Source organism: Dromaius novaehollandiae, chromosome 4 (genome assembly GCF_036370855.1).
Source record: "Dromaius novaehollandiae isolate bDroNov1 chromosome 4, bDroNov1.hap1, whole genome shotgun sequence".
In the NCBI taxonomy this organism is placed as follows: domain Eukaryota; kingdom Metazoa; phylum Chordata; class Aves; order Casuariiformes; family Dromaiidae; genus Dromaius; species Dromaius novaehollandiae.
Window position 1 is genome coordinate 36,909,396 of NC_088101.1, and position 13,528 is coordinate 36,922,923.

General features: G+C 40.9%; 1 protein-coding gene across 6 annotated transcripts in view; it reads left to right on the forward strand.

The window, feature by feature from the left end:
- The window catches only part of SMAD1 (SMAD family member 1), a 113,322-nt gene that overhangs the window by 75,175 nt on the left and 24,619 nt on the right, over positions 1-13,528 (forward strand). For all 6 annotated transcript variants that reach the window (XM_026106171.2, XM_026106170.2, XM_026106174.2 and 3 more), the window contains one exon: positions 11,451-12,078. In XM_026106171.2, coding sequence (XP_025961956.1) covers positions 11,679-12,078 — 400 coding nt within the window. In that variant the 5' untranslated portion in view covers positions 11,451-11,678. The remainder of the gene's footprint in view (positions 1-11,450; positions 12,079-13,528) is intronic.

Here is a 13,528-nt window from a genome sequence, read left to right on the forward strand (position 1 = left end):
GCGGGATAGTAAATGTATGTCCTTATCTTCCTGGTGTGATGGCATCTGCCTTTGTGCCATCATGTGTCCTTCAGAGCTGGCTGAGGAGCTTCTTGCTCTAGCAGACTTCCTCTGCCTGCTGTCCTGGAAGAGCTACCCTAAGATCTGCTGGCAGAACTGTTCCTGTGCAGGTCCTGAAGTGGTTTCAGCTAATGTAACCAGAGTTTCCAAGAACCCACAATTTAAAATTAATTTGCTTTATGTTGGCTGAAGGGAATTGAGGAGTGCTTCTGTGTGTATCTGTGCTCATAGATTGCAGCGTGGTCATTTTGGGGAAGGAAGGAAGTGGGCAGATCGGAGGAAAGTGGGCAGCTTGATAACTTAGAATTTGTGTTCACTGCCTCAGGTTGGACAAGATACAGAAGGAGACTTCCAGGAAATTGGAGAGGGTGCGTGTCCTGTTGGAAGAAACGGCAGTCCAATATGCTCTGTGAAGAAAGTGAATAAAATTGATGCTGATCAGTCTAGTCTGATTACTGCTTGGCTCCCGGTCTCAGTCCTGGCACCCAGATATCAGTGATACATGTGGTATTGGCTTTTCAACGCAAGCAACATCATCACTGAAGCCAAGGTCCAGGTTGCTTTGGGAAAGATGCTTAGTGTCCATGTAGCACTTGTGCTGCTTGCAAGGAGGGAAGGGGGCACAGGGCTGCGTCCACCACATATAATACACCTTCCTGATTGTCCTTCTGGAGATTCAGCAAGGGACCCCTGGCAGGCATCTGCTTCTCCACCCTGCACTGCCAGGTGTACATCGGTGAAGGGAGGAGTTTGAGACCTACGCTGCAGGAGCTGAGTGCTGCGAGCACTGGTGGCGGGCTGCTGTGACTAATATTGCGTGTTTCTGAATGTAGGCAGGTTTCCATCACGCTTTGGCCTAGTTTCTGGTCTTCCCCTGCCGGGGACACTACGGCTGTCAGGCTTCCAGGCCAGCCAGCAGCCTGCATCGCTTGAGCCGAAAGGCTCAGTATCTTGAGAACCTGGCAGCCTGGGAGCCCTTGCTTCAGCCCCAGAATTAAAGGCATCTAAATTCTCAGCTTAAAGGCAAGGAGTCTGAAATCTCTGTGTGCTTTCTTTGTGTGCTGGCTTTTAGCCTAGAACTAAGGAGTCTTGGAGAGCTGCAAGTCCTGGAAATTCATCCTGGCAGGCTTGCTTTGCAACTTTACCAGGGCTTTACCACTGTACTGGGACAGCTATCACTGCTGTTCAGTAGCAGACAGCAGTGGAAAATTTGGGAAGCGTTATGCCTGTTTTAACTAGTCTGCTGCTGACCCTAGGGAACATGTGTTGTTCAGGAAATACCATGTTTTGGTGTCTCAGCTGTAAGGTTGCAGGACTTCAGTTTTGCTAAACCTAAATTTTAAAACTTTAGATTGGGCTTGGAAAACAACGGTGGAATGAATAATGAGTTTCCTGAATTCCATAGATAGAATCGTATAAGGGTCTATTAGTAAAAAAAAAGCTCACAGATAAAGAAAGGATGCTTAGTGATTATGTGGCTTGATTCCTCTTCCAAAAGCATAGATAAAGCTTACAGATAACTGGGGATCAGATGAATAGATTGCAGTCATTTTCTCTATCTATTGATTCCTGTCTGTTGATTGACACCTTTGTACAAAATCCTCCAAAGCCTTGATCTCAGGAATATGAGAAAACAGTTTGACATGCTATTCTGCAGATATTCTGACTGTGGGGTGGTGACAGCTGTTTTTGCTTCATTCTGCAGTTTTCTGGATCTCCTTGAATCCTCAAATACAGGGACGCCTTCATTTTGTGCTTTTAAAAGGGGGGATGTGGGTCCGAGGCCTCTGGATCTGTGCTCTCTCATTCCTTGCTGGCAGTGGTTAGGAGGCACTTTTATTTGCCGGAGATCAATGCACTAGCACTGGTACATGCCCAGGTCTCAGCCCAAATGCCTCAGCCTCGGGCTCCTCGCTGAAATAGCAATAGAGCTCTTGCTCGGGGCAAGCTGCCTCTAGCCCAGTCACTTGCCCCTGCCTGTATGGCATGCCTGTATGTGTTGCTTGGGGTGATGGCACGTGCTCTCGTGTAGCTGTATTGGCACGGTCCTACTAGCAAGTATTTTGTGCTTGTGGTTGCCGCTATGGCTTTCTTCATCTAATAATACTTGCCTCTCAGCCAGTAGCTTTCAGAGAGGGGGTCTCTGCTTGACAGTGGGAGAAACTGAGGCTTCAAGTGAAAAAGTGTCTTGCCCAAAGTTATGTGGAAGGAAACAGGACTTGTGTTTTCTGAGCGGCACCTCAGCAGTCTGTGACTCCTTCTACTGGCAAGCTTTTATGGGCTTAGGTATGTCAGGAAAAAATTGCATTGATAACAAATTTAGTTACAGTCAGTAGACTCCTTCAGAGTAAACTGCTCCTAAGAGTGGAGCTTTTTGAGTTCATCAGTGAACCGACACTCACGTGGAAGGTTGTTGGCCTGGCTGCTGACCAAGATAATGCACGATATTTTTTGTTTCAGGTGTGCCTACCACTTTAGGAGGAAGGCTGGTGCTGCTGAGGCTTGGTCTTCAGATTAACCACAATTGCTACTTTGGTTTAGTAATTAGTAAAGTAATTATCTTGATCAAAACATTTGTAAAAATAGAGACTTAATGTAAATGCCTTTATATTTCTGTGTCAGTAACTTTATTCACATGTATAATTTTTTTTATGTTAGTGGAACTGCAACTGTACTAGCATTACATTGGCATGTAGTTGAAGGCAATTCAAGTTTTTAGTGTAGACGGGCTCAAACTTGTAATTCACATGTCACTAAAGGCTTTTATCAATCTAGATGTGTATTTGTTGGTGTATTTTAAAGACAAACTGAAAGTTTCCTGGCTTGATCTCAGGTGGAGCCCTGTAAATACATATTTGCTTGTAAATCTCTGTCTTTAAACATTCTCGTCGTCTTCTGTATAAGCTAAAGAGGCGTTTCTAAGCATTGTGATCTTGGTCTCTTCTGCTTATAAAGGGTCTGGCACATTCAGGTGGCTTGACATATACCGAGTGAGTGCCAAGGAGCATTTGGTGATAGTGCAGCTGCTGCTCACTGACTGTCTTGGGGACCAGAAACAAACTGGTTTTTGCGTCATGTGGGAGTCCAGTCCTGATTTTGAGAAGACCACTAATGGCATCCAGTAATTAAACAATGTTTCGTTGGAGGGTGGAAATCTGGCAGATCTTGGTGTTTGTTTCTGGGTTGTGTAAACTTGGCTTGTAAAGCTATATCATCTTTAAACACTTTCTCTGTCCAGAATGATAGTTGTGAATCGGTTGTGAATTGTGGGACATTTCACAAAAGTTAATGTAGATCTTCCCCTCTGCGTCTTGTCTTTTTAAAGATGTGATGAATATATGGTGTTTTAAAAGTCATTTAAAGACCAAAAAAAAAAAAAAAACTCCTTAGATTTTGCAAATTAGGCAAAAGAGAGGAAAACTAGAGGAATCCTTTTCAAAAAATAAAGTGTGCCTCTAATCAATATGCACCTAGTTATATTTTAATAGTGGCAAATTGAAGAAGCTGCTTTTATTTCAAGTATATAAATGGTAGATGGGGAACTAATCTGTGAACAAAAACAAAAAATTAGCAATCTTCCTTTCTGTTTTACTTTTCATCAGTTTTTATTCATCTGCTTTACCAAGGCTTAACATAATGGCACTTTTATTCACGAATAAATAATTTTTTTTCCTCCTCAGTTTTTGTTGTCTCTTGCTTTGGTGAAACATTCAGCTTTAAAACCGAGGATCTTGAGCTGTAATTTAACGTCTTCACTTAGTCTCTGATAAATGGGGTCTGGGTCACGGTCTTTAGTAGTGGTTTAATGTAGCTGATGTAACTCTATCAGTGCAAGCTCTTAGTAAAATGAATCATTAGTAGGAACAGTGGCTTGTATCAGCTGAGCTTAACTGTTTTGCATGTGGTGTGGTTCCCTCCTTAAAATGCTCTGTTGTAAAAGCACCCTAGAATGGGCCGACAGACGTGCGCCTCATTCCCTGCAGGCTATGCTAATATGTGTCATTCTGTAATTAAAGATAAAACACATCTTGTGTTTTATGAGCTTAGCTCAAAAATCTTGATACCTAAGTGATCATGGGCATTTTTCTTCCTGTTTTTAAGAGTTTTCCTTTATGTTACAAATGCATGCATGTTTTAACTACTTAAAAAAAAATCCATGAAAATGACAAAGTTAACAAATTCCCCTCGTCTCACCTGTGAAGGAAGCTCCTCCCATCCTATCCTGCTGAATTAGAGGGAAATGCTTTTTTCAGCTGATAAAAAGAAATAAAATTCCATGCCCTTCCCAGAGGAGGAATTCAACAATCGGACAAGTGGTGTGGGACCATGTGTTGGTTTGTAAAAGGATATAGTTTGTAAAGATGTTTCCTTTGATGCCAGTGATGAATATGGATGTATTTCCGTTGGAGAGGGTTTTGATTAAATTATGCAATTAGAGCTGACCAGACAGATCTAAATATAGGAAGAGCTTTCAGTTATCCTGCCTTTGTGCGTATTAACACACCCACACAGATGTGTGTTTGTTTTTGTTGTAAACAACACCTGTTTTCTACAGATAGTTCAAAAAGTCAGGAAAGGGAATGATCTTTGTGGAAAAAAAAATACACAGGACTGTTACAATGAAAGTGGAAAAAACTATTTTCTCATCTTTTTGACGCTTTAGGAAAGGAATTCCAACTTACTTCAATAGCTAGGCGAGTTATGGTGCCTTTATGGACATCCTAACTTTCCAAAGTTGGTGGGCAGTGTGACAAACTGGTCTGCCGGCTGTTCTGCTTTTCCTGGGCTTGGCCTATGTCGACTAAGGATGCCGACTTCTTGCCTGCTACTGCACTCCTTGTGGAGTTAAATACCCCTCAGTAAGAGTGGATAAATCTGTCCCAAAGACGCACAAAAAATACCCTCTGTGAGGGCTAGTAATTCATTCTGTCTGCTGCCAACCATTTGCATTTTTTTTTTCTCTTGAATGTTTGGTTTTATTTCTGGGCCTTTTTTAAGAGGCCTTCAGCTTGGAGAGAGTGTAAAAAATGAAGACTCTCCTCTTCTATGGCATTTCAAACAAACCTGAGGAACACTGTCTTGGGATGAGAGAATGTTGCCGTTCACAGCGTTGTTTTCATCTTTTGGATTATTTAAATTAATTCATAATTTTGTAATCCCATCTGTGTTAAAATTTTTACTGAATTATCAAACCCTACTTCCTTCCTGACTTCAGTTAAAATATTAACTTGCAGTTCCAGAGAGAGTTTTTGATGAAACATCTGGTTGAATCCAACTGCTTGCTGACATCAGATGAGATTTGCTCACACCTGGGGATATGGTTTGGTGCGTCTACTTGTACTAGCCTTGGTGTGTACCAGACTTATTCAGCTTGCTGACTGAAGGATAAACTTTAGGTTAGAGTTGGGTTTTTTTCTGTTGTTGAATCAGCTCAGGAGACCAAAAGGCATTAAAGGAAGAAGATGAGGGCATGCGACTTCAGGGAGTCTCATGTGCATCTGAACACAGTAATGAGTAAAATTCAGCCGTGCAAACTAGAAATTTACCATTGTTTTTCAACCATGGTTAAAACTGCACAGTTTGAGGATTTGATGATCATTTAGAGAGGCCTTACGTGTTAGTGTTTCTTGTAAATGGGGAGGAACAGTGCTTTAATTAGGTGTAGATAAGCTGCTTGCAAGATATGTTGTTTGAATTTGTGATTCAGGTATACAGTTTTAGTATGTCAGAAGAACAGTTACACAGGGCAGTATTTGGTGTTGGGAAGGGAAGAAATGTTCTTAACTAAGCAAAAGAGAAGCCTAATTTAGTTGTTGAAGAGAGGCCTTTACTGTGTTCTTCAACATCTCACACAATTGTTTAATTATTTACAAAGACTTTTACGCCAGTTTAGCTGGATTATAACACAGCCATCAGTTACTAATGTGTATGGAAACCAGGTATTATACAGTAACTTCAATTTGAGAAGGTAAGATACAAATCTAGAAAACCTGTGAGAATTTAGTGTTGCTTTGCTGTTGTAATAGCGGCAATCACTGCTTTAAGGGCATGGCTCAGTGACTTGTCTGCCGGAAGCTGGGTGGGAAGGGAATGGCAAGAAAGCTATGGTTCATCACAGAAACCAGCCTGACGCTTTGTACGTGGTTTGAAGTGTGATGATTGCTGGCAGGTATTGGTAGTATAAGGTTATTTCTCTCTGCTCCTTAGTAACTGAGTTTGTTTTTTTTTTTTTCTCTCCCGTAGGTAAAGCATACACTGGCCCTGCCATTTCATTTTGAGTGAGCAGTGAATCTGCTTTTTGGGGCTTGGGTCACATTCAGGACTTATTCAATAAACCAACTCAATTTTATAAGTTAGAAGCTGCGCAAGTCCTCCTTCTGAAGGAGAATGTTTTTGGTAGTTGTTGGGAACTGCTAGATAGTTCTTGCAAGAAACATTATGAACTTCTGCTGTAGTTAGTAGGGCTCCAGTCAACAGCTGCTTTTTACATGAGCCTTCCTTTTATGCTCTCTTAACTTCTGCTGAATTAAAGGGTACTATTGGTATCTAAAAGGTTTATCTCTGAGGCTAAGCAATGATATAAGGGAGATGTTCTTTTTAGGGCAATCCCTCATTCAAATACAGCAAGCACTTGCCCTAGAGGAGGCTTCTCAGAGGTGATGCTTTGGTTAGCGTCTGGCTCTCAGGAACCAAGCCAGAGGCTGCTTCGTAGAACAGGCTGGAAATAGTGATTGTCACTTTCAGAAATAAGAGGATAGTCAAGTCAGATTCTGTATAAAGAGCCTCTCTGATGAGTTTTACAGGAGTCTGAATTAAATGTTGCTTCCTTTTTGTGTGTATATTGTAATGCCACTGAGGTGTCTACAAGGTTTCCATGCATTCTTCCAAGGTGAGCCAGATGGGATCTTCTACCCTAAGAAGGTGCAAAGAAAGAACACTGATAAAAAGAGTAAAGCAGCAGAAGACTTCACGCATGTCCCTTTACACATCATGTTTTGAGAAGAAGGAAAAATAAAACTTCTTGCTACTTATTCCAAGAATAGGGAGATAGAGAAAGTTACTGCACAGTCTGTTGTAGCACATTCTAGCATTACAAGTGCTTAGACTGCATGCTTTTTAGTAATGTATGGAAGTAGTTCTTGCAGGGAGTGAAGTGACAGCTCCAAGGCTTCTAAGCCAAAATCTGGGGGGGTTTTGTTTGTTTGTTTGTTTGTTTTTGAATTGGTGAACAGAGAAGTATCTTTCAGAGAAAGTAAAATTTCATAAGTATTTTTGAAGAAGCAAATTAAAATCTCTCTGCTTGTTATCTCTTTATATTGTCAATAACTAATGGATACTGAGAAGGGGTTATATTGACTAGATTTTTAAAAATCATTTAATCTTATTTTAGTCAAAGAACAAATTCTCCGTTAAGAATTGTAGCGATTTCCTTCGCTACAGTCCTTGGTCATTTTTATGCCTGACTGTGCTGAGCATATAATAAAAATTTTTAATGAGATTCTTTTTGCCTGCATCCCTGAGCCTGTAATACAAATAATAAAATTAGTATTATAGTCATAGGTGCTTCTTGTTTGCCTGAAACTTGGGCTAGGAGTAGTTTCACCTCCCCCGTGGGAGGCCATCGCTTAATTGTCCTAACCCCTTCTCCACCCACTAAAAACAATCACTTATGCAAATTGGGAGAGTTTCCTATGGGATCTCCTGTGGGAATTAGAAAACCGTCTCTCTGAATATTTTACTGCCTGCTTAGTGTTGCTGACAGGATATCTATCTCTTCTCTGAGGGCTGGAAACTTCACTTTTACGCATTTTGCCTAAGTGAGTTCCTTTAAATGCAAGGCAAGCTAAACAGCTGTTTGTATAATACTCATTTTTTTTACTCGCAAACTACACGTATGTCTGTCTGTCCGTCCAAAGATTACACAACAGGTAACAGCAGTGAAGGAAGACAAATAAAAGAGCAGTGGTGTTTAAAAGAAGCTTGTTGATTCCAACTCATCCATCAGCAGATGGGCGCATAATAAAAGGTGCATGGTTTTTTGATGTGTAAAGAGTGGGTAACAACTCCATTTCCTTTAAACCGATTCCAGGCTGCCTTTGGGAGAGTGTGCCCTTGTTTGGCAGGGGGTTGTTTCACCCATACCCGGTGAGTAAACATACCCTTGGAGGGCTGGTGGTCACTCAGCTCTTGGCAATGCTAACCCATTTTCCCAGAAGGGCGGTGTATTTGGGGAAGAGAGACGGAGAGTGTGTCATCTGCTGATTTGTGGTTTAATCTGTATTTTGCACTTCCACCTGATAAGCCCACTTTGTGCAAAAGCAATACAGGAAATGAGGCACTGCAGAAACCAGAAGCGGCCGAAAGGGAAACGGAATGTACTGGCCGAAGCTCAGGGCTCTGCATGCGCTTTCTCCTCCTTGGAAACAAAAACTCCACCTACGCCATCTTTTTTTATTTTTGGTTTTAATACTGACATTAACATTCGGTGTTAGAGTAGTATGCAGCAGCCTGTGGGTTTTTTTCCCTTTTACTTTGCCTTGTGGCTTGTTCAGGGCTTGGAGCATGCTTAAATTTTATTCGAGCAGGCTCTACTTCAGCAGCAGTCCCTGGACGGTAGCTTAGTGGCAGACTAGATAGTGCTGGTATTTGCAGCTGCTGAACTGCATTAAATTCTAGTGTATCTCCAAGTACCTGATATACCCCCCCACACACCATGTATTTCTTGCTACAGTTGTTGCCAGAGAGATGCCAGCTGTTAAGATACTGCTTTGGATTGTGATGATAAAATATGTTTTGGAACACATGTTTATGGGAATGGAAGATGTGTGCGTTACAGGATTTGATCAATACTAAGAACTTTTGAAAAATCTGTTCCTAGGGTCTGAGTAGTGGTGGCTGCATCTGAATGTCTGCTTAATCTTTGCCAAGCTTGTGCAGTAGCACATGGGGATTATATTTTCTGGTACAGCTGTAAATGTGCAGATTTAATAGACAGGATTTTTCTTCCATGGCAAGTAGAATTTGACCATTTATTTTTTTAAAGCAGTTTGGATGTGGTTCAAGCCTAGATGGAACCCTGTCTGCGTATATTATCAATGTTGAAATAAGTTCCTGGGATCTAGATTCAAACTTTGTACCTGCTTTTTTATTAGAACTTCATCAAGTATTTTAAATGTTTTGGTTTTAATTTTAATGGATGTGAACTCAAAAGCAGGCTTGATTACCTGTAAGCGTACCATGTGGGGGAACCTTCATCTTTTATCTGAAAGATATATATATATTAAAATATTCAGAATATTGAGTTACAGATTATACATGAGTTGAAAATGTTACTTACAAGCACTTCAGAAGCACATGTACAGGGCGTCTGATAATAAGGTTCTTAAATTAGGGCAGCATTTTAATAGAGCACTTTACAATGCATATAAGGATAAAATATATCTCGAGTGCAGTCAGTGACAGTAATGGGGTTTCAGTTCATTTAGTAATATAGCACATGCCCAGGTAACAAAATAAATTCTTAAATTTGCCCCCAGGTCATGCAAATATTCTGTTCCATTGACATTATTATTTCAAATAGAATTCTTAGCATAAAAAGAATGGGAAGTACCAGTACTAAGTGCAGGTAGACATGATCTCTATTTTAGTTCATAATCATTATTCACATAAATGTAGTTTATGCATCCACCTAATAAAACTGAACCTTGGTAATTAGTTTTTAGTGACAGATTAATTTGAATCAAGTGGATGGTTTTCAACTGAAAATACTCCAAGGATATTGGTACGCTATATAAACATTAAAATTGATGGCAGTTTATTGAAGATACCATAGCATCTGCAATCTTGAGATTTGGAATTAGTGCATTTTTTGTATAAATAATTAAATTTCATTGCATTTTTTAGTACAGATATTTTAAATTCTATCTAACACACTGGATGTACTGATACTTTGTATTTTGTATATGTATGGTGGCTTTGTTTTGGTTTGGTTTTGTCTTTCTGATGGTAACAAAAACCTTCTTATCCTTTTCCCTTTTTCCCTTCCTCTGCAACCTGTTGCTGTCCCCTCCAGGATACATTTCCTGTCTGTCTTCATGCTCTGTTTGAAAAGTGGTGGTTTAGTGCTCTTCATTTCTTTTCTTCTGCCTGCCAGTCCTGGGTCCCGCTTCCCCAGGTAGATGCAAGCCTTTTGCCTGGTCCCAGCCCGGACAAATATGATGCTTGGTGCTCACAGGCCCTCTGTTCCACGTTCCCAGGTTGAGGACTACTTACCAGAACTACTTCCTCCTCCCTACTCCTTCATGCGTTCTTGCATATGTCCAGCAGGCATTGCAAGCTGAAGGGTCAGGATGTAGAGGCCAAAATAAATTCGTGATGTCTTTTCCTTCGGTCTGCTTATGAGCTGTGATGGCTTCTAGGTGGCACGTGACAGAGTTTTGCTTTCTTATGTGACCTGAGTAAGGGAAAAGATCTTTCTAGTTTACTTTTCTTCTTTTGGTTGGCCTTTGAAACTCAAAATAACTCAGAGGTGTAGCTAAACTATTTTTATTTCACGTTGTGATATGCACAAACTCTAGTGCAGTGGTTTGCTAGCTGTATCACTTGCAGTTTGCAAAGAGGTGGATAGGAGGATGCTGTTGGGGTATATCGCGCCCAGCTGCCATATAAAACCAAAAAAAGCTGCCAGTCCTGTGCTGGCTCTTGGAATGCTTTGCCGTGTGAGGTTCCTATATTTGCTTGAGAATGAGTAGTGCCCTTCACACTTACTAAGGAAAGATGAACTCTGAGTGACTGGTTTGGGCCATTTTTAATGTTATCTAAATTTCTAATACAGAACCTTTACCCTTTTTTTTCGAGTATGTGCAGGAAGACTGCCATGTCTTTTTTCTGTTTGGGGTTTTCTTTTTGTACTGAGCACCTCATGGCTCTAACCGAGGCCATGCTTGGGCACTGAGCAGAAGCATCGTTTGAAGCTGGCAAGCACAGTTGCTGCCTCCCTTGCTGTGTGGCACAAAAATCACTGAGGGCACACAGCAAACTGGATGGAGGGAACTGAGCTGATGGGGAATTGCTTTTTTAACTCGTTTCTCACCCCCCTCCCCAAGCCTACCTTTTTCTCTGTGTTTATGCTGGTCATTATTTTACAAGGTGATCATCTCATTTATTCGGGACTATTTGGGGGGGCAGGAATATGCAGGCTTCAGCAGGCCAGGTTAAATAAAAGTCTTTGTCAGGCTGTTCCTTTAGTCCAGTTCTGGATGTTGTCAACGCTTTCGTTGTTGTTCTTGTTTTCTCTGTCACTCCACCACTGTTGGAGGATATGTTTAACTGTTGCCAGTTAATTTAAAATGTAAAATCTCTTTTCCTCTCCTTCTGGTATTCTCCTGTAGGTTGCCAACAGGAACAGTAAAGAATGAGAAGGTTGCTTCTGTCAAGGGGGAATGCCAGCATCGTCGTCTTGGGACTTGAGGACTGAAAAGTTAAAAGGAAAAGAATTATTTGAGACAAACTGCTTTTAACTACTGATACAATCTGCTGTATCCAGTTTGTGGTGTGGAAGAACAGGACAGTCTCTTCTGCCTGGTCTGTGGTCTCCAGTGTGACCAAGTGGGGTCACCATGAATGTGACAAGTTTATTTTCCTTTACCAGTCCAGCAGTGAAGAGGCTGTTGGGATGGAAGCAGGGGGATGAAGAAGAAAAATGGGCAGAGAAAGCTGTTGATGCATTAGTGAAAAAACTGAAGAAGAAAAAAGGTGCTATGGAAGAGCTGGAAAAAGCATTAAGCTGTCCTGGTCAGCCCAGCAACTGTGTCACAATTCCTCGTTCTTTGGATGGCAGGCTGCAGGTTTCGCACCGGAAAGGGCTACCACATGTAATTTACTGTCGAGTGTGGCGCTGGCCAGACCTGCAGAGCCATCATGAACTGAAACCACTGGAATGCTGCGAGTTTCCCTTTGGTTCAAAACAGAAGGAGGTTTGCATCAATCCCTACCACTACAAGCGAGTAGAGAGTCCTGGTAGGTTCTTCCTTGTTCGTACCTTTACACCGTATGTAAACGCTGCAAAGTATGGCAATTAATCATGTGACTCATCAGCTTAAATAAGCAAAGGTGGCTGTTTGCACATATCAGATTCTTCCTCATTGATTTATCTGGATGTAAGCGTTAATTAGCGGTTGTGCCTTTCACATGATGAATGTTTCACCTGTGTAGATGTGTTTTATCACAACACAGAGGAATAGTCTTAGTGTGATCCTCACGTTGCTGAGCCTGGTATCACCTGACCAACTCTTTCTCGATTTACTTGTTTTTTTACTGAAGCGTGGAGGTCAGTGAATCTGTATGGAATATTGCAAACTAATGTGAAAGATTGCTGCAGTTCGTACATTGAAATGATTCTGACGTAGTGTGATTTTTAATTATTATTATTTCCAAAGAGATTCCTATCACTTCTATTATTTTTGTTTCTTCATCCTCCAGAAGAGAAATATTGTCTTTAGGCTCTCCCACAGCTTAGGCCCTCTGAAGCAACCATGATTTTAGACAGCAGAAGATACCCCCTCAACGTAAAGCTTTGATAGTAATGTTTTGTTGTTTATGAAATTTTACTTTCAGGTGTTCTGTAACTGTAGTTTGCTTACCTCTTACCTGCTTCCTCATTTGTAACTTAAAATGCAGCTGATTGTCTCCTCTTCAAAGGCTTGTTAATGACAAACCCCTTTTTAACAGAATATTTCCAGAGACTAAGACGAAGTATGCTTGAATATATCTACATTAGTCTCCAGCTACTTGTGAGGCTGTACAGGGACATGTGTAGAAGTGCGTATTACAGGTGTGGGTGGAGTTCCCTGGTTTATTTTTGGGAAGCCCATCTGTGTTAGACATTTACAAACAGTGTGGCTGTCTCTGCAGGGTGGCACAGATAGTTAAGAACTACCGTGGAAATAAGGGATTAAATGACAAGATTGTTGTCCTGTAAATGGGAATTGCATTCGTCTTGGATCTGTAACATGTAAGGCATATCTAGATGTTAAATATTTCCCTTTGGTGTGTTCGTGTTAATTTGGAAGTCATTTGAATGGCAAAGGTAATACTATAAAGTGCGTATTTATGCAGCAGAAGCTTAAACAAATGAACCCTCTGCACTGGAAAAACAGTTTTAAAAATTTCTAACCAATTCCATGTTGAGCAGAAGTGGGATAATACAATAAATAGTTGTGTCTTTGTTCTGCAGGCTTTCTGCATGTGTCTGTGTTGATTGCTTGCATTCAGTATTCCAATATACTGAAGATGAAGATTCCTGAAAAGCATCTAGTTCAGTCAGCTTGAGCAACAGTCCAACTCTTGCTGTTATTGTTAAGGCAAAATGACATGTTCTAACTCATTTTGCCTTTATCTGGGAAACAACTATTGAGTTTGAGAACATTCTCATTTGGACTGTTTATATCATATTTAAAAATGTTTAGTT